The sequence below is a fragment of the Dromiciops gliroides genome, chromosome 5 (assembly GCF_019393635.1).
Source record: "Dromiciops gliroides isolate mDroGli1 chromosome 5, mDroGli1.pri, whole genome shotgun sequence".
Classification (NCBI taxonomy): Eukaryota; Metazoa; Chordata; class Mammalia; order Microbiotheria; family Microbiotheriidae; genus Dromiciops; species Dromiciops gliroides.
In genome coordinates this window covers 21130001-21155541 of record NC_057865.1, presented here as the reverse complement: position 1 = coordinate 21155541, position 25541 = coordinate 21130001, and the positions used below count along the sequence as shown (strand labels likewise).

Sequence of the window (25541 nt, the reverse complement as noted above, 5' to 3'; positions counted from 1 at the left end):
GTCAGATTGAGGCATATGGAAGGGACTTGGTTTTTGTGTTTGGTTTTTTGCAGGGCAATGAGGGTTAAGTGACTTGCCCAGGGTCACACAACTAGTAAGTGTCAAGTGTCTGAGTCTGGGTTTGAACTCAGGTCCTCCTGAATCCAGGGCCAGTGCTTTATCCACTGCGCCACCTAGCCGCCCCCGTGGAAGGGACTTGGACAAAGCACAGAGGTCATATGTGAGGAAGAAAGAGAAGGCCTATATGGGGGTCTCTGAGTCCAAGATGGGCAGGAGCGCCCATTGGGACTAGAAAGATGGGGGGCCAGGTGGGGTTAGAAAGCTGAGCAGAAGAGTTTGTGTTCTCTGTGGGCAAGAGGAAGCCCCTAGGGTGACCTGAGTATGGGAATCTTGTGGTCAGACTTACTCTTAAGGAAAAGACTGGCTGTAGTGAGGCAGAGTGGACTGCAGTAGGGGCAGCAGACTGGGGTACCAAAGGTGCTACAATGTGGAGCTGTGTGAGTGCAAGGTGGGTGTGAAGGGAGAAATGACAAATATGGAGATGAGCTGATGGAAGGAGAGGGAGGAGTCCCAAGATAAGGTTGCTGGGGCTGGAAGGAGAGGGTTGCCTGTGACAGAAACATAGGGAAGGTTGGAAAGGGGGGGAGGAGTAGGTGGAGGAGAAGATCACTAGTTCAGGGCGGGACATGAGAGTTTAAAATGTCTCCAGAAAATCCAACTTGAAATATCCAGCATCATGGGATGAAAGCTCAGGGGAGAAGCCTCCCCCCCCCCCCCCCCCCCCCGTGGGGAGCTATTGGGCCAAAAGGTCCAGTTTCAGAGAACTAAGTGAAAGAGAGAAGGCTGGGCAAGGTGAGAAGTCCCCGAGGTCTAGAGATAAAGGAGAGGGAAGTACTAAGGTCTGGGAGCCCAGAGGTTTCGGGGAGGGGGTCACATTGGCTGGGCCTTGCCTGAGAAGTAGATCCCAGGTCCATTTCCCCTCAGAGAGCCAGTTGTTAGCCATTTATCTGCACAGCCCTCACTGGTGGGGTGGCACTGGGGCAGAAGACCTAGCTTAACTATGTTTGGTTGAAATCTATTGACAGACACATCCAAGAATGGTAGAGGGGAGGTACTCTGTCCCAGGTCTCCGTGAGGCCTCTGATCACTGCTTCATCTCAGTTACTAGTTACCACTTCCGTCTGGATCCTTTCCCCTGGGGGTCGACCCTGAAGACTACCTCTGGGGATCATTACAAGTTTGCAAGCATTAAGTGCCTACCATGTGCCAAACAAAAAGAGACCCTGTCCTTGGGACGTTCGTAGTTTAATGGGGGGAGAGACATGCAAACGAGACACAGACAAGATGAATTCGAAACAGTTTCAGGGGGAAGGCAGCAAGATTCAGGAAGACTGGGACAGGCTGGGTGTCAGAGGTGGGATTTTAGTTGAACTAGGAAGGAGGCCAGTGAATCCTGGAGGCAGATTGGTGGGGTGGAGGCTGTGAAAATGCGGGGAGTCCTGAGATGGAGAGTCTCCCAGTGAGGAACCATGGTTAGTCACAGAGACCTCATGGACTCAGGTCCCTCCCCCCTCTCCCGCCCCTATCCTGGGTCACTCCAGGCACATTTTAGTTTTCCTCTGGTTGTTTGTCAATACTTTATCTTTCCTACTAGAGTGGAAACCTCCTGAGGGAAGGTTCTAAGTCTTATTTGTCTCTTTATCTTAGTAGCTTCTTCAGTGCCTAGCATGGTGCTTTACATAGCAGAGAGGTTTTGGAATGAATCTATTAGTTTCCAAAACAAGGAATTTCGGTTTGGCTGAGGCCCCCCAGTGGTCAGGGGTCATAAGCTATTTATCTTAGGCTAGTTGGAGTCTGCACCCTTTCCAAAGTCTGGTATTTGAATGGCTGCTGTTTTCCCAGAGGAGGTGGGGAAAAGGGCAGTTAGTACACTGTTGAGATAGGGAGGCTCTGCCACCTGACTGGTTGCAACAAAGCTGTTGAACCCACCAACCCTGGGGCATTTGGGCTCAGGATCCTAGAGTTGGAGCTGGAAGGGACCCCAGAAGCCATCTGATCCATCTGTTCCTTTTACAGGTGAGGAAACTGAGTCTTATGTTGGGGAAGTGACTTGCCCAGGATCACTCAGTTCATTAGAGGCAGAGGTGGGAATCTGGGAGCCTAGAGCCAATGCTCTTTCCAGGCCTTCCTCTCTGGTGCTAGGTAGTGGGTGCATGGCAGTGGAGAGCAGCCTCTTGCTACAGAAAAGTATCCTCAGTACCCCCTTAGACCTGAGGGTCTTAGGTTCCCACCCTCTCTGACAGCTTTTGTTAGCTCTCCTTTATAAGTGGGGAATGTCAGCCAATCAACAAGCATTTAGTCAGCACTAGCACATTCCTAGGCAGCTGGGTAGTGCACCAGGCCTGGAGTCAGGCAGACTCATCTTCCTGAGTTCGAATCTGGCTTTGGACACTCGCTAGCTGTGTGACCCTGGGCAAGTCACTTAAGCCTGTCTGCCTTATGTTTCTCATCTGTAAAATGAGCTAGAGAAGGAAATGGCCAACCCCTCCAGTATCTTTGCCAAGAAAACTCCAAATGGGGTCATGAAGAATCCACACAACTGAAAGGACCGAACACCTACTGTCGGGGTCACAGAGAGAAGATAATGAAGTGGCCACTCCCATTTTGTATCTGTGGGAAGGGGAGGACACCAGCCCTTAGTTCAGTCAGTATTTATTAAGCACTTAACTCTGATCCAGATGCTCTGCTCACCTCTGGTCTTACAGAGAATTGAAAGCAAGATCTCTGTGTTCAGGGAGCTTGCGCTGTAACTGAGGAGACACCATCTCAATGACTCCATTTCATGGCTGCAGAGGGCTTTGGAGAGGGGAAGGCCTTAGTAGCTGGAGGGATGGGAAGGCCTCCTGGAGTAGCTGAGATTTGAGATGAATCTTGAAGAAAACCAAGGGAGGTAAGAGATGCTGGGGAGGGGAGAGAGCATTCCAGGCTCGAGAGATGGAGGGGAGGCAAGGGCAAGCAAACCAGCAAGCTAGGAGGGTGGGAGCTAAGGAGAGCTTTTTTTTTTTTTTTTTTTTTTTTTTTGGTGAGGCAATTGGGGTTAAGTGACTTGCCCAGGGTCACACAGCTAGCAAGTGTTAAGTGTCTGAGGTCAGATTCGAACTCAGGTCCTCTTGACTCCAGGGCTGGTGCTCTATCCACTGCGCCACCTAGCTGCCCCTAGGAGAGCTTTGAATGCCAGGCGAAGGCATTGGTATTTGGTCTGGGAAGTAGTGAGGAGCTGCTGGAGCTCCCTGAGCTATTCAGACCCAACTTTGATAGAGGGGATAGAGAGGGGATGGGTTAGGGGGCAGGGAGAGGGAGGAGGAAGCTGGGGAAATAGTCTAGCTGGGTGGTGATGATGGGTGGACCTGACCCAGAGGAGAGAAGGGATCCTAGTGACGACTGCCAATGATTGGCCATGGGATGGGGGGTGAGTGGGAGTCAAAGGTCAAGGACTGGACTGAAGTTTGCTATTCCTGGGTGAGCGGGAGGTCGGTGCTGCCCTCGGCGGGATAAGGACGTTTGGGGAGGGAAAATCGGGAGTTCCATTTGGAGCATTTCGCATTTGGGAGCCCTTGGAGATGGTGGTAAGGGCGCTGGTGCCCTGAGGCCGGAGCTCTGGGTGGAGGTTAGTACGGAGTATCCCAGTGGGCCTAAGCGAACCTACAAGAGCTGAGGAGCTCATTGGGCAGCGTCAGGCATCTGGCATAGTGCAGACGGAGAGTGGGGTGCATGGGGATAATCAAGAAAGGCTAGCACCTCCCTGGGCTCACTGAGCCTCTTTTAGATCTGCTCATCCACCTTTGGTGTCCACCTGCCCCCAGCTCTCACCATAATGAAGTGGCCACTTCCCAGTAAGACCATCTTGGCCGATGAACTAAACCAGGGTGAGGGTAACCTGCAGGCCTCAAACCTGTCAGTGAGTTAGGGGAGGTGTCTACTTCCAGCATGGGAAGACTCCCAGCAGAATAGGCGAATGAGAACAATTTGTTCCAAAGACTGTGAAGGCGGCTGAAGCAGGTGCTGGGCAGCGCTTAGAGCTGGGTTCGACGTGGAAGATGCCAAGGTCACCTCCTGCATCCCGGGCCATAGCCAGTCACCTTGACTTTTGCTTCGTCACTGGACTTTGATGACTCAGGAAGAGAGACTGACAAACTCTGCCTCACTTCAGTCCATGCACTGGTCAAGATGTGACCCTGTGATATCATTGGTCCTTTTTGAACAAAGGACAGACCGAACAGATGGAGAAGAGAAGGCTTGGGATAGAGCCTTGGGGGATGTGGAGGGTTGGTGGACGTGGCATGAGAAAAGCATCAGCCCAGGAGACTGAGAAGGTTAGCCAGGCAAGAGGAGAGAGAGTGTCTGTGAGAGCAGCGAGCAGTGTCAGAAGCTATGGAGACATCACGAAGGATGAGGATGGAGGAAGGGCTGTTAGATTTGACAAGACATGGCTGGTGACATGGTCAGAACAGTTTTAGTTGAATGATGAGCTCAGGAGCCAGACTGCAGACAGTTTAGAAGAGAGGGAAAAGAAAGGAAGGGGAGGTAATTAGTCTAGACAGGTTTTCAAGGAATTTTGCCATGAAGGGAGGAGAGAGAGAGAACTAAAGCTGACAAGGATGGTAGGATCAAGCAAGAGTTTCTGGTTTTTGTTTGAAAGGTGAGGGAGATGTGGACATGTTTGTAGGCATCAGGGAAGATAAGAGAGAGACTGGGGGTGATAGTGGGGGCGACCAGTTGGAGAAGGTGTTAGGGGATGGAATCAAGGGTTTCTGTGGATGGCTAGGCTTTGGCTAGAAGGGCCAGCTCTTCATCTGAGACTGGAGTGAAGCAAGAGACAGTGGGAGATGTCCAGATGGGGTGAGATGAAGAGAAGGGGGAGCTCTTGGCAAATGGACTCGATTCTTTTGGTGAAGTATGAGGCAGAGCCTTTGGCCAAGAGGGTTGTGGGCTTGAGGAGAGAAGAGAAGGTTTGGAGTCACCTCGGTGGGTAGTGAGAGTGAACGAATCAGGGAGGGATAGAATATTTGCAACTAGGAGCAGCTGGGTGGCCTAGTGGACAGAGGGCTCGGACTAAATTCGGGAAGACTCATCTTGCTGAGTTCAAATCTGGCCTCAGACACTTACTAGCTGGGCAAGTCACTTAAGCCTGCTTGCCTCAGTTTCCTCATCTGTCAAATGAGCTGGAGAAGGAAATGGCCAAACCACTGCAGGATCTCTGCCAAGAAAACTCCAAATGGGGTCAGAAGAGTCGGACACAACTGAGCAATAACAACAGCAATTACTAAGCCATGGACATCAGGAGCACAGATTGCCCTGGGCTGCCCCACTGGGGAGCTGCTGCCAAGTTTGCATGGAGCACCTGACCTTCATTGTGGCCATTTGGTCACTGCCCAGTCTCTTGTTTCACCTACATCTCTCCACCTTTCTTACACCACAGAGCGTGAGATACACTGTCAAATGCTTGTTCAAATCTAAGCAAACAGTATCTGGAACATTGCCCTGATCTACCCGGTGCGTGACCTGGTCAAAAATGGAAGGAAGCTGAGTTTAGCATGAAGCCATGCTGGATTTGGGGGGACTTCCACTCCCTTTTCTTGATGTTCATCAGCCATGTTTTAAATGATCTATTCCATTATTTTTCCAGAAATTGAAGTCAGGCTCACTGAGTTGAAGGCCCTCTCCTCTCTTTCCCTCCCCTCCTCTCCTTCCCTCCCCTGTCCCCTGCTCTCTCCCCTCCCCTCTCCTTTCTCCCCTCCCCCTCCCCTCTTCTCTCTTCCTTTCCTCCACTCCCCTGTCCTCTCCTCCCCTCTTTCCTCCCCAGGCTCTTCTCCTCTCCCCTCCCCTTTCCTCTCCTGTACCCTACTAATCAGTGTGTATGCATGTCTCTGAGAACCATTTTATGTATTTGTCATAACCTTTGAGGGAAGAGTTTATTTGTTAACATTTTCTGTGTATATGTTTGTTGGGGTTAAAAAACTCCCGAGTTCTTCTGCACAGCAAATCTGGGACCTTTTGCAAGCTGCTATCCAGCCCCCGTCCTTCCTCTCGCTCTCCGTCTGGTTTGGGTGTTTCCCTTCCTGTTAGCATCACTCTTCAGTGCCACGTGTTGGTCTTGCTGGTCAGCAGGGCTGGGCATTGCCCGATCCTGTGGGAACCTGCAATCCAATTTCAGAATGAGCCGTCTATCACTTTCCTATTTGGGAGAAGTTGAATCTAGTGCTCTGGGGTCATAGGTAATTTAAAAGGGACGACTGCTGTTGGGGAGTTGGAATCAGGAGGAACCTGGCCTTGACTCCTGCCTCATTCTTTTATTTACTGTAGGACCCTGGGCAGGTCAGCTCATCTCTTCTTACAGCTTCTGTTTACACATCTATAAATGAGAAATGATAGTGCTAGCACCCCCTTCCTCATAGCGTTGTCATGGAATAAAGGGGAGGGACAATCAGTCAACCAATCAAAAAGCATTTATTAGCTGCTTACTAAGTGCCAGATGCCTTGTGCTCAGCCCTGGGCATGTGAAGGTTTAAATACAGTCCCTACTCTCAAGGAGCCTGCACTCTAGAGACAGTTAAGTGGTGCAGTGGAGAGTGCTGGATCTGTGATCGGGAAGGCCTGAGTTCAAATCCAGCCTCAGTCACCAGCTATGTGATTCTGGGAAAGAAAATCGATCTGCCTCAGTTTATTCATCTGTAACATGGGGATAATAATACCTCCTACCCAGGGCTGTGAAGATTAAATGAGATAATTTTTATAAAGCAGTTTGCAAACCACAAAGTGCTCTAAAATTTTATTATTCTGTCAGGAGAGACAGCCTGTTCGTATATAAATGTATATACTCAACTAAAATACAAAATAAACACAAGGTAGAAAGGAAAGGAGTTGGGATACCACCTTTGAGAAACAAGACAGAAATGTGGGAAGGAGAGCAGTGTGTGATGAGGTTGTAAAGATATTGGGGGGTGGGTTTAAGGTGCTGCAAAAGTTAAACAAAAGGAATTTCTATTTTACCCTGAAGGCAGTAGGAAGCCTCTGCCCGGATCTACAGAGTACCCTTGGGAGCTGTGAGGAGGAGTGGGCAGAACCTTGGAGCCAGGAGGCAAAGAGTCTCATGATAGTGCAAGTGAAAGGGGATGAGGACCTCATCTAAGATGGCAGATGAGAGAGGTTGTGGAGGTGGGAAGAACCAAGTCAGGTAACTGGGGGCTGAGGGAGGGTGAGGAATTGAGGATGATGCCAAGGTTCTAAACCTGGCAAGACTCGAAGGATGGTGGTGTCTTTGACAGAAATAGGGAAATTTAGCCGATGGAAGGTTTGAAGGGACAGTCGATGAGTTCCGTTTTGGACATGTTGAGTTTAACGTGTCACCCAGTTTGAATTTTCCAGTAGGCTGTTAGTGATTCATGACTGTGTTGCTGTGGTTCGGCCGTGTCTGGCTCTTCATGACCCCATTTGGAGTTTTCTTGGCAAAGATACTGGAGTTGTTTCCTTTTCCAGCTCATTTTACAGATGAGGAAAATGAGGCAAACAGTGTTAAGTAACGTACCCCAGGTCACACAGTTAGTAAGTGTCTGAGGCCAGATTTGATCTCAGGAAGATAAGTCTTCCTGACTCCAGGTCTAGTGCTCTATCCACTGTGCCACTTCGATGCCCTCCTGCAGGCATGACTGTGGTTCAAGCTAGCAAGTGAGCTCTTACTAGAGATGCTAATTAAACCCAGGGGAATGGATGAGTGTAGGGAGAAAAGAGAAGAGAGCCTAGGAGAGAGACCTAACCATTAGGGGCTGCTGGAGAGAGGATTATTCAGCAAAGGAGAAAGAGCCATTGGACCAAAAGAACAGCCCCGAAAGAACGTTCAGCAAGTGAGGGTAGTCAGTAGCGTCAGATGGCGCTGAGACTGAGGAAAGACCAGGAGCTCAAGTGATGGAGACGTCATTGGTAACTTTGGAGGAAACTGTTCTAATGGGGTCAAAATAAGACTACAAAGGGCCACCATGTTTATGTGTCCTGCATGAACACCCTGTGATCTTTTTTATTTTTTAGCAAATTACCAAAGATGAGACTGACCTTATCTGCACTTGAAACCTCTGAGATTATTTTCAAGCCTTTGGTAATCCTAGAACTTGCCCGAGATGTCAAAGAAGAGACCAAGAAGTGGTTGGAGAAAAAAATTAATGATGAGAAGAAAAATGGAGGTGAGTGAACTTAGGTTTTTACCAAGTTTTAGGTTCATTCTGCGTTGCTAAAAATAATTTCAGAAATGTTTTGCATGTATAGTACTTAAAATGGACTTGAGGCAACTCATAGCTATTGACCTTGTGAAGGCTACCCGGAAGTGTAAATGTGGAAGGAGCAGTTCCCAGTCTAGAGGGCATGAAGACAAATATGGGAAAAGTGAAATACGAGGGGGAGTCCTTATGTCAGATGAACGGTCTTTTTCTTAGACATCTTTATCTTCAATATAGTCATTTTCTTGCTCATCATCACTACTGTCCCAGTGTGCCAAGATGATGCCCGCTGTGGTGTCAAAGTTTTTGTAATGTAATGATGGCAGCATTTTTCTTCATGTTTATGAACTGAGCTGTTTTGGAGTAAATTGACTTACTGACTTTCAGAACAGTGACAATTGAATCATCAGGTAGAGACAGTAACAGGAAAGTTGTCACCAGGCAGTATGTGATTAATTGTAAGTTTAATTATTCAGCCAGTGATTGATAGAAGGCTTCAGAGGAAGGAGAAGTCCCTTTATCCCTGGAGTTGTTAAGGAGAGAGAGCATTAAAAAAAAGGAGAGCACTAAGGAAGAAGTCAGATTTGGGGGCACTTTGATGGGCCCCAGGCTGTGGGCAAGCTTCTGTTAGTTTTCCAGTCCTTGGGGCATTGTTCCAGATTGTCCTCCAGAATGGTTGGAGCAGTTCACAACTCCACCAGCAGCGCATTAGTGTCCCGATTTTTCCATATCCCTTTCAGGCAATGAGCATTAATTAAGCACCTGCTCTGTGCCAGGTGTTGTGCTCTGCTCTGGGGACACAGCCCCCGCCTCCCTCTTTCCTGCTGTTCCAGGTTTACCCCTTACTCCTTCCCAGTGACCCGGCCTCCTCGCTGCTCCTTGCACATCACACCTGTCTCCCATCTCCCAGCTGTCTGTCCTCCTTGCCTGGAAGGTTCTCCCTCCTCACTACCTCTGGGCTACGCTGGTTTCCTTCAAGTCCCATCTCAGACCCTGCCTTCCGTAGGAGGCCCTTGCTAGGCCCCCAGACTCCAGCTTCTCCCCTCAAGGATTGCTTCTGTGTGTCATGGCTGTATCTTGTGTGCACCTAGTGGTTTGTATTTGGTTTCCCCGCTGGACTCTGAGATCCTTGAGAGAAGGGATCTTGGTTCTGCCTTTCTTCCTTCCGTAGCCCTGGCTCCTCAGAAGTACTTAGCACGTGTTTGTTCACTGAGGCAGTGAGATGGGAGCAAGCTCTCCAGGGGAATGGAATGAGATGAGCAAAGGCCTTGTAAGCTCAGCGTGGACACGTGCGCCCCAAACTCCAATGAGCCGAAGCCCTCACAGAACAATGTGCCTGTTTGGTCATTGACAGAACGGAACGCTCACGTCTAAGTCTATTAATAACAACGACAAAAGGGAGCTAACCACATAAATCAGAATAAAATCTTTCTATTTCTAAAAGTGTTGAACTAAATCACAACCAAGGAATAAAACTATTCTCCACATTGAGCTTGAACTTAACTGCCAGTTCATTTGGCTGAAGACTGCTTCGTGATGGCAGTGGATTAAAAAACCCAGACAATTCTTGAGCCTCTGTTATTAAATTAATAATCATTAGCCATTAAATTAATTAAATTATTGAATTAATTATTAGGTTAATAAATAATTTGATTTAGGCCATCTCTTGCCCCCAAACTTTATTCCAAATGTTATTTTAATTTCAGTGTTTATATGAAAGTTTTTTTGCATAATTATTGTATGTCAGTGAAAGGGCCCAGAAAAATCGGGAGGGGGAAGCGATGGATGGTTCATTTTCTCCTTATTAATCTCTGGGCATTGGTTGGCAGCCTGGGGTTGTGTGTGGGGGGGGCAGAGGACTGGCTTGGGAGTTTGGAAGACACGGCTTGAAGTCCTGTCTCTGACACAGGGCAGCAGGGCAACCCCATGTGGTCAAGGCACCATCTTTCAGGACTCCAGGTTTCTTTCTAAGATTCTGAGTTACCGTTCAGCTGCCCAGCTGCCTTGGGAAAGGGATTTTCCATGTTGGGAGTACCCCATAGCTGTGAAATCACATGTGTCTGGGTCAAAATTCAGAAACCCCCCCTCCCCCAAGTATCACTACTGTCATATTATTTGCACTGATTATCGGAATCCAGTGGTCCTCCTTTGAGGCTGGGGAAAGGAGGTGATGATGTTTGGGATTGCCTCACATCATCTGGGGGCCTCTTGTGATGAATCAATGACGTAAAGTCCGCCATGGGCTCAGTGAGTCACAAGCCAGGACACTCCAAGCTGACATGTCCAGAGCTCCATAGGTTGTGCCTCGATGAGCCCATTGGAGGTTCACTCACCACAGCCCTGTCCTAAGCATGATCTTCGCTCGGTCAGAGCGGCCCACGTCTCTCCTGACTCCCACTCTACTGCTCTCTCCATCAGCCTGCCCTGCCTCCCCACAGGAAGCAGCAACATAGTGTACACACTTCCCCTACTTCATCTTGTCACCTCTGAGAGGGAGGGGCTGTCATCCCCATTTACAGATGACAAAACTGGCAAAGGCTCAGAAAGGTTAGTTCCTCGCCTGCTTTGCAGCTCCTGAGCCTGGCACTTCGCATGTTTATTGATTAATTGGTTTAATGACTTGCCCAAGTGTTTGAGATGGGATTTGGTGCAGGTGTTCATAATTCTAATCCCTGTGTTTGGTTCCCCTATAAAATGAGTGCTAATATGCTAGAGCCTAGGTTTGTTTTTATTTTTTGTTGTCGTATTTTTAACTTTTATTCATTTTCCTTTCCTCCAGTTTCTTTTCTCTAGAGACTTACTTATCTGAAAGCCTGATGTAGTCTCTTACATTTAAAAAAGAAATAGACTTTTTAAGCATCTCCATTCACAGTCATTTGACTTCTCTCCCCCTCCCTTTTATTTAAAGGTGCCCAGTTGCTGATCAGACCCTTGGTGGAGAAGTGTGAAGAACAAACCTTGGAAAGTCAGAATTTGTATCTCATTGGTGCCTCCCCGATCAGGTTGTTGCTGGGTGCAGAGTCAGTGGGGTTAGTGAAGGAATGCAATGACGGCACCATGAGAGTGTTCACCTATGAAACCAGGCAGAACTTTAAAGGCTTCAGTGGTGAGTTCCCCAGCCCTGCGTTTCTCTGGGGATGCTCTGGGTGAAAATATTTTAGGGGAATACATTCTTGTAACTTGGGAAGCACAACAGACAGTCGTGTGTCCTGTGTGTCCTGTCAGGAGAGCTAATTTAAGGTGTGGCAGTGCTGTGTTCTTAGGGTGTGAAGACCATAAATCCAGACCTGGATGGCACCTCAGGGGCCTGGGGGGGGAGGAGGGGTTTTGCCCTGGGTCATCCGAGGTGGGATTTGAACCCAGGTCCATGGATTTTTTTTTTTTTTTTTTTTGGTGAGGCAAGTGGGGTTAAGTGACTTCCCCGGGGTCATGCAGCTAGTGTCAAATGTCTGAGGCCGGATTTGAACTTAGGTCCTCCTGAATCCAGGGCCGGTGCTCTATCCACTGCAGCACCTAGCTACCCCAGTCCATGGACTTTTGAAGTGGGCTTCTGGTCATTGGACCATCCCACTGATTAATGACTTAACTTTTACTCCTCTCCTGTAATGTCACAATATTCTATTTGCTAATTTGTTTTTACAGTTTGAGTCCTAACTGTGTTTATTGTTGGGGCTGTCGTTCTGGGTCGGGGGTCTGAAGTAAGTGGAGCTGTATCACTGAGCCTTTCTTTAGAAGTTTGCAACTTTTACACACCATCTTTTTTTTCTGTTTTAGATGATAACCATGACTTCCTTACAATGGCTGAGTGTCAATTTATTATCAAACACGAACTTGAAAATCTTAGAGCCAGAGATGAAAAAATGATCCCTGGATACCCCCAGGCCAAGCTTTATCCAGGAAAATCGATCTGTAAGTTACTCAAGGCCTTACCGTTATTTGTGAGTCATATTTAGTACTTTCGAGAACAAAAACTCCAAAGGGAATTTTTTAATTGGCCTATTTAAAGAGTCTTCTTTCTTGAGACAGTTCCTTTTAAACTATATAAATACCTAGACTTTTGTGGTTATCTTCTGATTCCTGCTTTTATTTGGAATACTCTGTTTTTACACCAGCCTGCTCGCTTGGATGTGGTTCTGCTTTTGAATTCAGAATTTTCTGAGTTCTCATGGTGTGTGAGGTAGCATATACCTCGTTTAGATTTCAGTATGGACACAAATAATGGCTAGGGCACCAGGCAGTAAGTCAGCCACATGAATGTGGTCCCCTAATGCTATGCTAAACTTCATGATCAGAGGTCATAATAGTCACACATTTGTAGGAGGCTCTCTGGTGACAAAGGACGTGCCTTCCCTCAAGGACTTTGCAGTCTGGTTGAAGATCTAGAATCCACATGGACTTGAAGAGAGACTTAACGTTTACAGAACAGTATCAGAGATGAACAAAACATTTGCCTTTATAAAATACCTTTTGCTTTGTTTTTTGGGGCAGTGAGGGTTAAGTGACTTGCCCAGGGTCACACAGCTAGTGTCAAGTGTCTGATGTTGGATTTGAACTCAGGTCCTCCTGAATCCAGGGCTGGTGCTTTATCCACTATGCCACCTAGCTACCCCCATATGAAGTACCTTTTAAATGAAAATGTCAGTTTTCTTTTTCAGGGCATTCCGTAGGAAAATCTCTCAAGAAGTCTTGGGCAGGTCATCTGCATTATCCCTGGGCATTTACCTTGCAGAGGTGTTGTTTGCTTGTTTGTAACAGTGCCTAATATTGGATGAAAACAGCATTTAAGTCGTCAAAGCTCATCACTTTGCTTGTTTCATTTGTTCACAAAGATGAGCCTTAATACATCCCGTGGCTTTCTGTGGCCATGCTGCCCAGTCTCGTCTGATCTCTGAAGCTAAGCAGGGTCAGGCCTGTTAGTACTTGGATGGGAGACCTACATCCCGTGGCATTATTATGTATAGTGGTACACAGATGAAGAAGAGATGGTTAAAACATGAAAAAGGAGCTTGTCACACACGTAATTCCAGAGTTCAAACTGCTGTCCGAGGAGTCCCTTAAAAACGTTTCACTTGTCTGAGGAGGCCACATGGAAGCTCTGGTCCAGAACTGATCTTGCTGCCTTTCCTCCCAGCCCTGGCCTCTCCAGTCAGTGAGGGGCGCTGCCACCCCACCAGGCCAGCAGGCCCACCGCCTGTGGGCCATTCTTCCCACCCCACTCCTCCCCCACACATCCGGTCTGCTGCCAAGTCTTTGCATTCCTCCCTGGACCGCGTCTCTTGGACACCAGTCACCACCTCGGTGCAGGCCCTCGTCCGTTCCCAGCAGAACGACTCCCTTTGCCTTGGTTGGCCTCCTTGACTCAGGCCTTGCCCTGCCCCAGGCTGTCCTCGGCCAGAGAGGTTTTCCTAAAGGGCAGAGCTGAGCACGTCCCTCCTGGACTCCATAAACACCAGTGGCTCCTTCTTGACTTGGAGCCTCCAGGGTCCACTACAGAGTCCTCCCTTTGCCTTTTCAGGCCTTCATAGCCTGCCCCGCCTACCTTTCCAGCCTTCTTACCCTTTACTTGTGTCCAGGCCATGTGAGATCCCGCAGCACTGCCCTTCTTACTGCTCCTTCCTTGCACAAGTCTCCTGAGCCTGTGCCTTTTCCTCGACTCTCCGCCACGCCCGGTGTGCTCTCCTCGGTTGGCTTTCCTGGCTTCTTTCAAAACTCTTCTCAACCTCCCCTGCCCTCCAAGAGGCCTTTCCCGCTTCCCCCAGGTGTGAGAACTTCCCCCATGAGATGACCTTCTATCTCCACCATCTGTATCTTCTGTGCACAGTGATTTACGGTTTGTCTCTCCCCCAGAATGTGAGCTTGAGGTGAAGTGGTCTTTGCCTTACTGTGCCCAGCACTCAGTACCGCACCTCTCACCTAGTAAGCATTTGATACGTGTTGGTTTGCTGACTTACTCACAGGATCCGAGATGCAGAGAATAGCCCTTCCGGGCCTCCTCTTGTCATGAGAGCCTTATGTCCCATCCAAAACAAAAGGGGGAGAGCAGGCTGAGGCTCTTACTAGTCACAGAGTCCAAGAGGTGCTTACCCCAGCCACCAGTGATCCAGGGAAAGAGATGGGGGTGCAGGGGGAAGGAGGGAGATCTTCTCCTTGTCCTCTGTGTAGGCTGCTGTGGATGCCTGGCTTGTAGTTCAGTTCTAAGGGTCCCAGGAAGCCAGTGCCCATCTCAGAAGGGAGGGATGGCAGCGTATCCGGCAGAGGGAGGGGTTGGAATTGGAAAGTGTTCAGGGTTAAGGCTTGGTGTGGTTGGGTTGGAAATGTTCTACATTGGCTCTCACGTTGGCTTCTCATTCTCTGGTTGGTTGATCTTACACCCTTTTGGCTCAGGTCACAGCCCCGTTTGGGTCAAGTTCTGGTCCACCAGGGTGCGTTAGCCTCCCCATTGGAGACCACTGAATCGTTGTGATGAGCAGAAATGATGCAGAAGCGCGATCTTGCTCTTAGTTCTGTCATCTGGCTATTGCTGGTCAGGTCCCATGTTTCAGTGACCCCACCTCTAAATGGGGCTAACATCACAGATCTTTACCTGACTCTTGGAGACATTCTGAGGATATGGGAGAGAAGTCACATCATTTGGGAGCCAGGGTGTATACACTTGAGGTAATGGGAATGTGCTCTGTTCTTAGTTTTTGTTTAGTCATTTCAGTCGTGTCCACCTCTTTGTGACCTCATTTGAGGTTTTCTTGGCAGAGACCCTGGAGTGGTTGGCCTTTTCCTTCTCCAGCTCATTTTACAGATGAGGAAACTGAGGCAAACAGGGCAAAGTGGCTTTCCCAGGGTGACACGCCTAGGTAGTGTCTGAGGCTGGATTTGAACTCACATCTCTCCTGACTCCAGGCCTGGCACTTTATCCACTGTACCACCTAACTGCCCCTCCATCGTTAGTAATGGATGTCAGTAAGTTCAGAGAAGCCTAGCATCCATTGGGTTCCTTATGTTCTTTCCTCATACCAATGAAAGTGGATTTGACCAGTATTGTACAAAGGCAATAGAACCGCTGATGGCTGGCACCAGATCATTCACTTCCTGAAGGAAGGTGAGGCATTCATTTAGTTGGAGTTGGAGTTGTCTTTAAATAGATGCACAGGGACTGCATTGGTCACGTCCCTTCCTGGTGGCTGCTCTCTTTACTTGGCATGGGAAGTGAGAGGGATCAGAAAGCTGCATTCTGGGGAAAGCTGAAGCCCCGACCATCCTTTGGCTTTGGCGGCCAAGCCCGCAGCTGTGTTGTAGGGCCTGTCATCCTGTATTCTCTCTGAACCACTCAGCTCCTAGTCCTGTTGAAAATATTGACTCTGATAACTCACCTGAAGTTTGCTCTGCTGTAAAAAGTACCACAAAGCTCAGCAGCTGAAGAATAGTAAAGGGTGAGTCTTGATGTCCTAGGTCTGTCTCCAGCAAGGAAAAAGAACCGCAGAGACTCCCAAGCCAGCATGCAAGGGAAGGGACTCTAGAGGAATGAACACCATATTGCTGTTGCCTTGGGGCAGGGTGATGAGGAGAGACAGTCTGAGAAGCAGGCCTGGCCATCAGGGCTGTCCCAGGGCTGAGGCCTGGACTGGCAGTAGATCCTTGGGGTTTCCCCTGCCTTCCTTCTCTGTTTTGTCACCTCTGGTCCTGGTACAAGGGACCCCATTCTCAATTGGCCGTGGAGACAGTGAGGGACAGGAGCAGCCTGGATGGTAAAATATTGTCCACACCTGTCTGTAGGTAGCCCTTGGTGCTATGTAACATTTAGAGTTTTCTCTGAGGTCAGCATTGCAGAATTCTGCCAAGTGGGCCCTGTACAGGGCCCAGGCAGGGCCAAGCATGGGGGTGCTAATCCAAGGCCTTCAGAAAAGGTCTGGCAGCAATTCTTGTGTCCTTCAATAAGTTTCTCCTTTCTTTCTCAGTGCGGAGATTACTCACTTACGGCCTTGTGGCTCAGATCTTCCCACTTCATGATAACGAGGCTCTGAAGAAGCTGGAGAGCTCTTGGTACAACCGATTCAAGTGGAAGTATCAGCCTTTGGGTACGTCTGAGATCAGTTCTCGCCACAGAGGGGACGATTGACCTTTCTCTTTCACTTCCAGAGAGACCTTTTAGGGGGCGGTTGTGTTTGTGGGGCAGAACAGGTTCTCGGGGTGGGGAAAGTACCATGAAGACAGCCAGGAGTCGAGAGATCCCCCAGCAGGAAACAGTTCCCCCGGGGCCACTTGGGTCCCTGCTGCTAACCCTGCTCTGATCCCTCTGAGGGAGGGGTGCATGATGACATAGAGAGACCCTTCCCTTCCTGAGTGATTGGTGAGAGTGGAGGCAGTGGGCGGGGGAGTGAGGAGTACTCTCGTCTTATTTTGCTGCCATTTTGTCTGCCAAAGAGAAGAGTATTGGGCTTGGATAGGACAGAGCCAACAGGGCCAACGGGGAGCTGAAACCCAGGAGAACAGCTGCCTGATACAAAGAAAGCTTAGGAGGGGAGAGCCTGCTTTAGGAAGTGGAGTTCAGCCTGAATCTTGAAGGAAGATCTAACTCTAATCCCTAGGGATTAGAAGAGTTGGAGAACAGGCCAGGCATGCGGAACAGCCGGTGCAATGGCGAGGAGGTGGGAAATGGGGCATCGTGTTGGAGGAGCAGTGCTTAGGCTAGAAGGGCGTAGAGCATGTGCGGAGACCCGATAGGACCTTTTTTGTCTTTCTTTCTCCTCTGGGCCAGGTTGTGAAAAGATGGAAACGCCAAATCCCTCAGAGTTTGTGTTTAATCCTGGAGATGAGAGGAAGCCATTGTACTTGACTGAATAAGGTGGGGGGGTATGATGTGCTCAGACCTATACCTTAGGAAATCTGTTTGGCAGCTGGATGGAAGATGGGTTGAGTTTGGAAGACACCTGAGGCCAGTTAGGGGGCTATTGTAATAGGCTAGATGAGAGGTGATGAAGGCCATCATTTTTTGTTTTAGAAAAATTTTAGCTTTTTTTCAGTAAGCAAAAAACCCTGCCTTTTCTCTCATCTACCCCAACCTCTTCCCTACCACCCCCTAACTGAGAATGAAAGAAAAACAAAACTCCTTTTCCAAATATGTGTGGTTAAGCAAAACAAATTTCTGAATTGGCCATATCCCCCCAAACATGTCTCCTGCATTCTGAGTTCCCTTCAATATCAGGAAGTGAGTCTCATGTCGTATCATTATGCACTCTTTTTTTTTTTCTTTTTTTGGTGAGACAATTGGGGTTAAGTGACTTGCCCACGGTCACACAACTAGTAAGTATTAAGTGTCTGAGGTCAGATTTGAACTCAGGTCCTCCTGACTCCAGGGCCGGTGCTCTATCCACTGCACCACCTAGCTGCCCCTCATATTGTATCATTAATCCTCTGGAATCATTATTGGTCATTATGCTACTAGGTCTTTCAAGGTTGTTAGCCTGTACCCAACTGCTGTCATTGAATAACAATTGTTCTCCTGATTTTGTTCACTACCCTGAGCATCAGTTCATACAGGTCTTCCGAGGCTTCTCTGAAACGATCCTCCTCATTTCTTACTGCACACGGCATTCCATCCCATTCATAAACCGTCACTTGGGCACCATTCGCTGATTGATGGGCCTCCCCTCAGATTCCCATTCTTTGTAACCTCAGAAAAGAGCTATGCATACTTTACATATTCTTAATTATATTTTGCTTTATTTAGGACTAATCCCTACCTTAATCTGCCTTCCTTTTAATTTCCCCTCCTTCTCTCTTCCCTTTTCCATCCTATTTCCCTGTTGAGTGAAATGTACTTCTCTAATTCTCTGTGTGTATCTTCTTCCTTCCTTTGACAAGTTCAGATGAGAATAAGGGTCAAATGTCACCAGCTTCCCCTCACACCCTTCTCCTTGTTTGTATAGATATTTACTTACACACTCTAATGATGTGAAATAATTTCCCTTAATTTTCCTTTTATCTCCCTCTCATCCCTCACCCCACTGGAAGTGTATTCCTCACCCCTTCTCTTTCCATTCTTTGTTCATGAATATCAGACATGACAGAACCACTCCCAGGCCTTATCCAATTAGAATCCATTCCTCCATGACCCCTGATGATGACAGGGCTCAGAGGGGACACTTATATTATCTCCCCATATCGAATGTTAGCAGTTTATCCTTGCTTAGCCCCTTTGGATTGTTCATTCCTGTTTGCCTTTTTTCCCCCCTTCAGGGCATTGAGGGTTAAGTGACTTGCCCAGGGTCACACAGCTAGTAAGTGTCAAGTGTCTGAGGCCAGATTTGAACTCAGGTCCTCCTGAATCCAGGGCTAGTGCTTTTCCTGTTTGCCTTTTGATGTTTCTCTTTGCTCTTGTGTTTGAAATTCAAACCTTCTGGGGTAGTTAGGTGGAGCAGTAGATAGAGCACCGACCCTGGATTCAGGAGGACCTGAGTTCAAATTTGGCCTCAGACACTTGACACTTACTAGCTGTGTGACCCTGGGCAAGTCACTTAACCCCAATTGCCTCACCAAAAGAAAAAAAAGAAAAGAAAAGAAATTCAAACCTTCTCTGAAGCTCTGGTCTTTTCATCAAGGAATTCTGAGAAATCATTAAATTTCATTTAAAAAACCATTTCCCCCCTGTAGTATTGTACTCAGTATTGCTAGATAAGCCTGTATTCTTTTTTTTTTTTAAAGTGAGGCAGTTGGGGTTAAATGACCCTGTCCCAGCACCTACACGCCTTTCTGTCTGTCTCTCTGTGCCAACTTGGCTGGAAAAGTGACTCACTCATGTTTTCCATGGATTTCCTATCAGGATTCCATATAGTCAGATTTCTTTGTCTTAGGGTTAGGGTCTGGCCAGGAATCTGCTGTGCACAAAAGATTCTTGCCCAAGGAGGAGGATATGCCCGCTGGCAAGACCTGTCCCTAATCCATGCACTTTGGCCTCCTGCATGGTGTGGGAACAGGTGCCACCTGGCAGTTCTGTCACCCACTACATAGTTCTGGGTCACATATTCAGGGCAGGCTAAGGCAGGGCCCTGTGCCTAGGGCAAGCGCTCTGGACTAAGAAACAGTCAAGGTCCTGGACAAGAAGAAAGTTCAGAAGCCAATGTCACAAACCTCAGAGGCACAGTACCGTCTCAGCTGGAGCCTCTAGCTCAATCCAGAGCCTCCAGAGAAATAACCAGAGCAAAGATCCCACCAAAGGAGAGCCTAGGATTCAGCCACTCTGAAGCAGTTTCCAGCTGGCTGACGGTGGCTAATGCCAGCAACGTCTTTTGTTGATCAGACTCAAACCCAAACTTCAGGAGCTTGAAGAGCTCAGACTGCAGCGGGGGTGGGGGCGGGGTTGGAAATGGGCAGCAAACAGACTTCATCCTGAATCAGACCCCTTTGGGAGCACTGAAAACTTGCAGGTCTCCAGCCTGAGCTGTCTCTGGGATCCTGGAATAGCAAAATACTCAATGCCCCAAGAAAACAGCAGTTTCTTGCCTAAGAAGCCTGTCCGTGCTCTCTGAATTCATTCTTACAGCGTGCTCTCTGCTCATGAGTCACCGCATGTGAGCAGGTGTGTGCCATCTTATTAGTTGGGGCCTGGTATGTGCTCTGGACAGCCAGGAGACTCCTTTGTGTCAGGACTGCTGACGGGTCCAAGAGCAGGGAGTCACCAGCCATGGCTGCTCGGCTCTTCTTTTGACCCTCGCTAAATGAACTCTCCCCGGGCAGGTACAGCTCCCCACCATGCAGGCCAAGAAGGATCTGCCTCCTGTCTCCCCTTTCCTTTTCCCTTCCCCTGGTTTTGCCTGATGGTTACCCAGCCCAGCCAGCCATCTGTTCATTGCCTTGATAGATAGCAACAGAAGCAAACACAAAGAAAGAAATGTGATCTAAATAAGTCTTCTGTATTAGAAGTTAGCCAAGTTTGTCCCTTATTGTGTCAAAATCTAAGGTCATTATGATAGAGGCTAGAACACATTCTGCCAAGGCCTAAATAAACACTCACATATCCTCAGTGCTCTGGGCCACCAGTGAAAATGGTGTGTGGGGAAGCTGTGGGGATACTGGGGCCAGGGGGGATTGGAGGGTATAGGATTTGGGGGAAAGTGAAAACTCACATTCCTTCCTACCGTGATAAAAGGGAAGGGGTGCAAAAATGGGAACAAAACTTCGCCAAAGGGTAGCTCTGCAGAGGCTTACCTGTACCGAATGTGAGCCTTCAGTCAGCCTGGGTCCTAAAATGGAATGCAGGAGCTGGGGAGATGGGGAGTCGTAAGTGGTTCCCCCCATTCCCATGGCCAGTGGGCCAAGGAGCTGGGATGAGAGCCTGATGTCTGGGCCCCCCATCCTCTGTTCTTTCCCCCATGATCAGCCCTAACCAGAGTTTCAAACAGTGTCTGGGCTCTCAATATAATAAATTTTTGTTCACTGGCTCCAGAGAGCAGAGGGTGAACATGAGGGGTTTGGACCAGGTGGTACCTGTGGTTCCTGAGGTCTCTTCGTGATCACCACAGGATGCTCTAAGGGTGTGTGTGTGTGTGCGCTTGCGCGCACGCCGAGAAGTGCCTAGGGAGCAGAGAGGGGATGTGATGCCAGGGCATCTCCTTCCCCCAACACACTTGTTAGCAAAGATGCCCAGAGAATTAAAAGGTCTCCTTAGGTCCCGAGGGCATGAGTCGGCCTCTCTGGAGAGTCCGTGCTGTAAAATGTGTGGTTTTTACCCTCTCTCCTCTCGTCCCTGCAGACGCCATCCGCATGTACTTTGGAGAAACCATCGCCCTTTACTTCGGCTTCTTGGAGTACTTCACTTTTGCCTTGATCCCGATGGCTGTCATCGGGCTGCCCTACTATGTGTTTGACTGGGAGGACTATGACAAGTACGTGATATTCGCCTCCTTCAACCTGATTTGGTCGACGGTGATCTTGGAAGTCTGGAAGCGCGGCTGTGCCCTGATGACCTACCGCTGGGGGACATTGCTGATGAAGCGGCAGTTTGAAGAGCCGCGGCCGGGCTTCCACGGCGTCCTGGGCGTCAACCCCGTCACCGGCCGTGAAGAGCCGCTGTACTCCAGCTTCAAGAGGCAGCTGCGGATCTATCTGGTCTCTTTGCCCTTTGTGTGCCTCTGCCTCTACTTCTCCCTTTACGTCATGATGATTTACTTTGATTTGGAGACGTGGGCTCAGGACGTGCACCGTGAGAGTAACTTTCCCGAGCTGACCAATTTCCTGCTCTTCGTGCCCAGTATCATCTATGCCATCGTGATTGAGATCATGAACCGCCTGTATCGATTCGCTGCAGAATTTTTAACCTCCTGGGGTAAGTCTGCTCTTTATCTGTATTGGTGCTGGGTCCCCAGGGGAGGATGGTCTCCTGGAAGGCCAATGTTTGATAAATGCTTCTCTCCATGTCCGTCGGAAAGGAAAACGTTACCAAGGCCCATGGACTCGATGAGCTCCGGACGCCCTTGTGGTTATTCTGGGTTACACTGGTACGATGGGGTGTGGCCCCACCCATGCTCGGGATCCATCGGTCATCCTAAAGGAGGCCCAGGTCTGAGGAGCAGAGGCTCCATTGCCCCGTACCCCGTGAATGGTGGGACCCGCCTGCCTGCCAGCTGCTCTCTGCCCTAGTGTGCTCAGTTTGCTTTCAGAGCAGGGTACTTCATACTTGTGGTCACCCTAGCTCATGGCTACAATATAGTCTGAAGATATCCATTTGTTACCTTGCCATCCGAGCTAGGATCATACCTGTCATCCCCTTCATCCAGCTGTTTCCTTTTTACAGTTTGTTTTTTTGAGGGATGTGGGGGCTATTTATCTTCATGGTAAGGGAAGGAAGGCCACAATCAGTCAACAGATAATTTTTAAATGGCTGATGAAGGGCCCTGGTATTTGACACCGCCCAGCGGTGACATTTACCCGATGTTGTTATTACACGAACATTGCTTTTCGTCTGAGGGGAGAAGCGTGACTATTTCTGATTGCTGATTTCAGAGAATCACAGGCTGGAGTCTGCCTATCAAAATCATCTCGTTCTCAAGGTGCTGGTGGTAAGTACGGCTTTTGTCTGTGCCACTCAGCGAAGGGCAAAGAGCCTTCTCTGTCTGAATGGGCCCTGGGGCACCCACCAAGTCATCCGCAAAAGGCCAAGTGATGCTTCACGTTCTCGGCCTGAGAAAACAAGGGACCAGAGTTTACATTTGGAAAAGACCTCTACCCCCAACTGGTTAAATTTTTCAAAAGGCAGATCAAGTCGATGGTCTGGTGCTTGATGAAAGCATGGCAAGAGCTGTGGGTCAGTGAGCTCACTTTTCTCTCGACTTTGTCAGGCCTGTGTGGCCAGAGCTCCAGCCTTGGGAGGCCCTGCCTCCTGCCCAGCCGTGCTGGATTCACCATGACTTCCGGCCTTGAGCTCTTCTGGCCCTGCCACGTTACCCCCTGCCTCGCTTTGCCTCCCTAGTCTGTTGTCTCCTGCCCGCTGGCTTGGTTGGGCAGCAGAGGGGGCTCATCAGGAAGCAGCAGCATCAGGCCCCCCCCAGGCCCCGACCAGGCGGCTCAGATGTCAGTTAAGTCACCGATATCTCCTTCCTTTGGAAAAGAGAGAAGATGGCAGAGAGATGGGTCCGAGGAGACCGAAGGGACGGGAGGCCAGAAAGGGGGGGAAGGAAAAAAGGAGTTGGGAAAGCTCAGCTTGTTTTTCAAACTCCTGTCCCTGAGCTTGGCCCTGGGTTTTCAGAGCGCTGTAACTCTGACTCCTGAAGTCATTCGCACGCTTTTCTCTTGGCAGTTCAACTTCCTAAACTGCTTCGCGTCGCTCTTCTACATCGCTTTTGTGATGAAGGATATGAAGCTTTTGCGACAGGTGAGTGCCGAGAACAGCCCAGCTTTTAAAATGAATCTTATGGCCAAATAGCAGCTCAGCAGAGCCAGCCTCGCGTTAGCGTGACCACCTGGGACATAGCCTCACCTTGTGAACCTGGGTGAGTTTCTAACTTCCCAGTGCTTTGTGTAGTTTGTTCTCTATGACTCTAAGGTCCAGAGGCCTTGTCAGTCTGTAGTGATGGAGGAGGGGGTCCCCACCAAGAGTGTCCTAGATCTGTGAGAGCAGAGGTCTAGATAGGAAATCACTTCTGCTAATTCCCTTCTTAAAACAAAAGGAGGGGGGCAGCTCGGTGGCACAGTCAATAGAGCACCGGCCCTGGAGGACCTGAGTTCAAGTCCGACCTCAGACACTTGACACTTACTAGTTGTGTGACCCTGGGCAAGTCACTTAACCCCCATTGCCCCCCCCCCAAAAAAAAAAGGAGGAAGAGGAAGGGAAAGGCATTTTTTGCCAGAAGTTATTGGTTCTCGTTGTCAGCTGAAACTCAAATTAGGGTCAGTGGAAGAATCCTGAATTCTCTTGAAAGACTCACAGGAGGAGTTTGGACCATCTGTCCAGGATCCTTCCTGGGGTGCAGTCTCGGGAGCTGGAATTCCTGGTCAGTGGCTTCTCTCTGTGTCTTCTCTCCCTTTTCCCATCCCTCGCCGTCAGGGTCCAGGATGAAGCCAAAACAGCCGGCATAGTGAAAGGGCTAAGGAGAGTGGCCACATGAGCTGCCCTTGTTCAGGGCCCTCAAATTCCTGTCTAGAGAATTTTGATAGTAAAAACACGAGTCCCTGTGAGTGAGTAGAAGGAAGTACACTTCTGTACGCCCCCAGTACTGGGAGCCACAGCAGAGGGGAAAATTATGTTGGATTTCGATAGTTGTTGAAGCTCATTAAATCTGGGATGATTAAGTGCCCTGTTACCTGGGGGCCCTTGGCCAGATCCCTTCCCTTCTTAGGGTCTTAGTTTCCTTATTTGTAATAGGTGGAGATTAGACCAGATCTTGGCTTCCCAGTTTTTTTTGGTCTGTATATCCCTGGGTTTTCAGGAAACCTTCCAATAGCCCCCATTTCAGCATTAAAGGAAATATGTTCTAGAGTTGCCTGTGTATATGCCCATGTAGCCATGGCTCAGCCTCCCTTTCTAACCCATACTCACACAGGCAGGTCTGACCCCAGAGAATGGGTCCTGCCTCTTCTCTCGAGGTTCTAGGGGTGACCCTGAGAGGTGTGTGTGTGTGTGGGGGGGTTCTAAGCTGTCATTCATGAACTTCTGTCATTGAGTTTCTTTTCCTTTAGCTTATAGAAAGGGGCATTTACTAAGGCAATAAAGAACATTTGGCACAAAATGCCATGACCTGGGTCCCCCCACCCCCACTCCCCCAAAATCTGTAACATTCTCCCATCAGTACCTGTAGAGTTCAGGGAGAATTGTGCTTCAGTACAGAGAACTTGTGTGGTGAAGGCAAGTCTTTTTGCTGTAGTCCTCCGGGTATTCCCCTTGGGCTTGGTGGAGTTTTTCTTCTAGGCTCTCTGCTGTCATGAGCGACTTTCTTCAGTGGGCCTAGTTTGGTCTTAGTTCCCAGTGAAGTCACTGCTATTCTGGGGAAACTGTAAGGGTCCTGATGAATATGTCCAAGCTCCCTGGCCCTCCAGAGGACCTGAGGTCCTTTCCTGGTGGGTAGGACAAAGACTGAACCACAGGCCAGGCCAGGGCTCTTCTCCTCCCCCTTGCACACCCATTGAGGCCTTCTTAGGGGCTTAGCTAGAATTATTCCAAACCTCCCCCACCACAAATACACACACCAAGCAATGCCAGCAGTCTTCCTGTTACACAAAGTTGAAATGCTTTCATTGATTGATTCAATGGAGGTGTTTTCGCCTGATAAAGATAGATGGTCTAAGTAGGGAACTCCACCCTTGATACAAATAAGAAATAAAACAAATTCCGTTCTTTAGCATAATAGAATTGTTGGCCAGATCTTTCCCATAATCCCTTGTAATAGTCACATACCCCAGGTGGGGAGCCCTGGGATAAGTGGTTTTGAGGTCCACCGCAGTACTGAAATGGTGGTCCTATGAGCTGATTTGCTCCGCATTTGGTTTTTTAAATTGCCCAGGTTGAAAACAAGATTGGAACTGAAAGCAATAAAGCACATTATATTGTATTATCCTCCTAACCACTTGCTGTTCCACTCCAGAAGCCCATCATGGGTCTGCCAATTGTCATTTTTTTCTAGTTTAGGAGAGACCTCTCTGGATTAAGCTATTTTCTCTGAGAGGAGAGTCCTGGCATGGCTGTGGGCACTTCCTCTTTGCACGTGCACAACGTTTGTTCTCTGTAGGATTTAGAACTTCCGAAGCCACTTCAGAGACACCCCAAAGTGGAATTATCTTCCTTGGCCCTCC

The 25541-nt window shown here is 48.9% G+C and overlaps 1 protein-coding gene across 2 annotated transcripts in view; it reads left to right on the top strand.

The window, feature by feature from the left end:
- The window catches only part of ANO10 (anoctamin 10), a 232962-nt gene that overhangs the window by 8471 nt on the left and 198950 nt on the right, over nucleotides 1-25541 (top strand). For both annotated transcript variants that reach the window (XM_043967359.1, XM_043967358.1), the window contains exons 2-8: nucleotides 8083-8234; nucleotides 11176-11373; nucleotides 12042-12176; nucleotides 16217-16336; nucleotides 21010-21582; nucleotides 22260-22315; nucleotides 23053-23127. In XM_043967359.1, coding sequence (XP_043823294.1) covers nucleotides 8096-8234; nucleotides 11176-11373; nucleotides 12042-12176; nucleotides 16217-16336; nucleotides 21010-21582; nucleotides 22260-22315; nucleotides 23053-23127 — 1296 coding nt within the window. In that variant the 5' untranslated portion in view covers nucleotides 8083-8095. The remainder of the gene's footprint in view (nucleotides 1-8082; nucleotides 8235-11175; nucleotides 11374-12041; nucleotides 12177-16216; nucleotides 16337-21009; nucleotides 21583-22259; nucleotides 22316-23052; nucleotides 23128-25541) is intronic.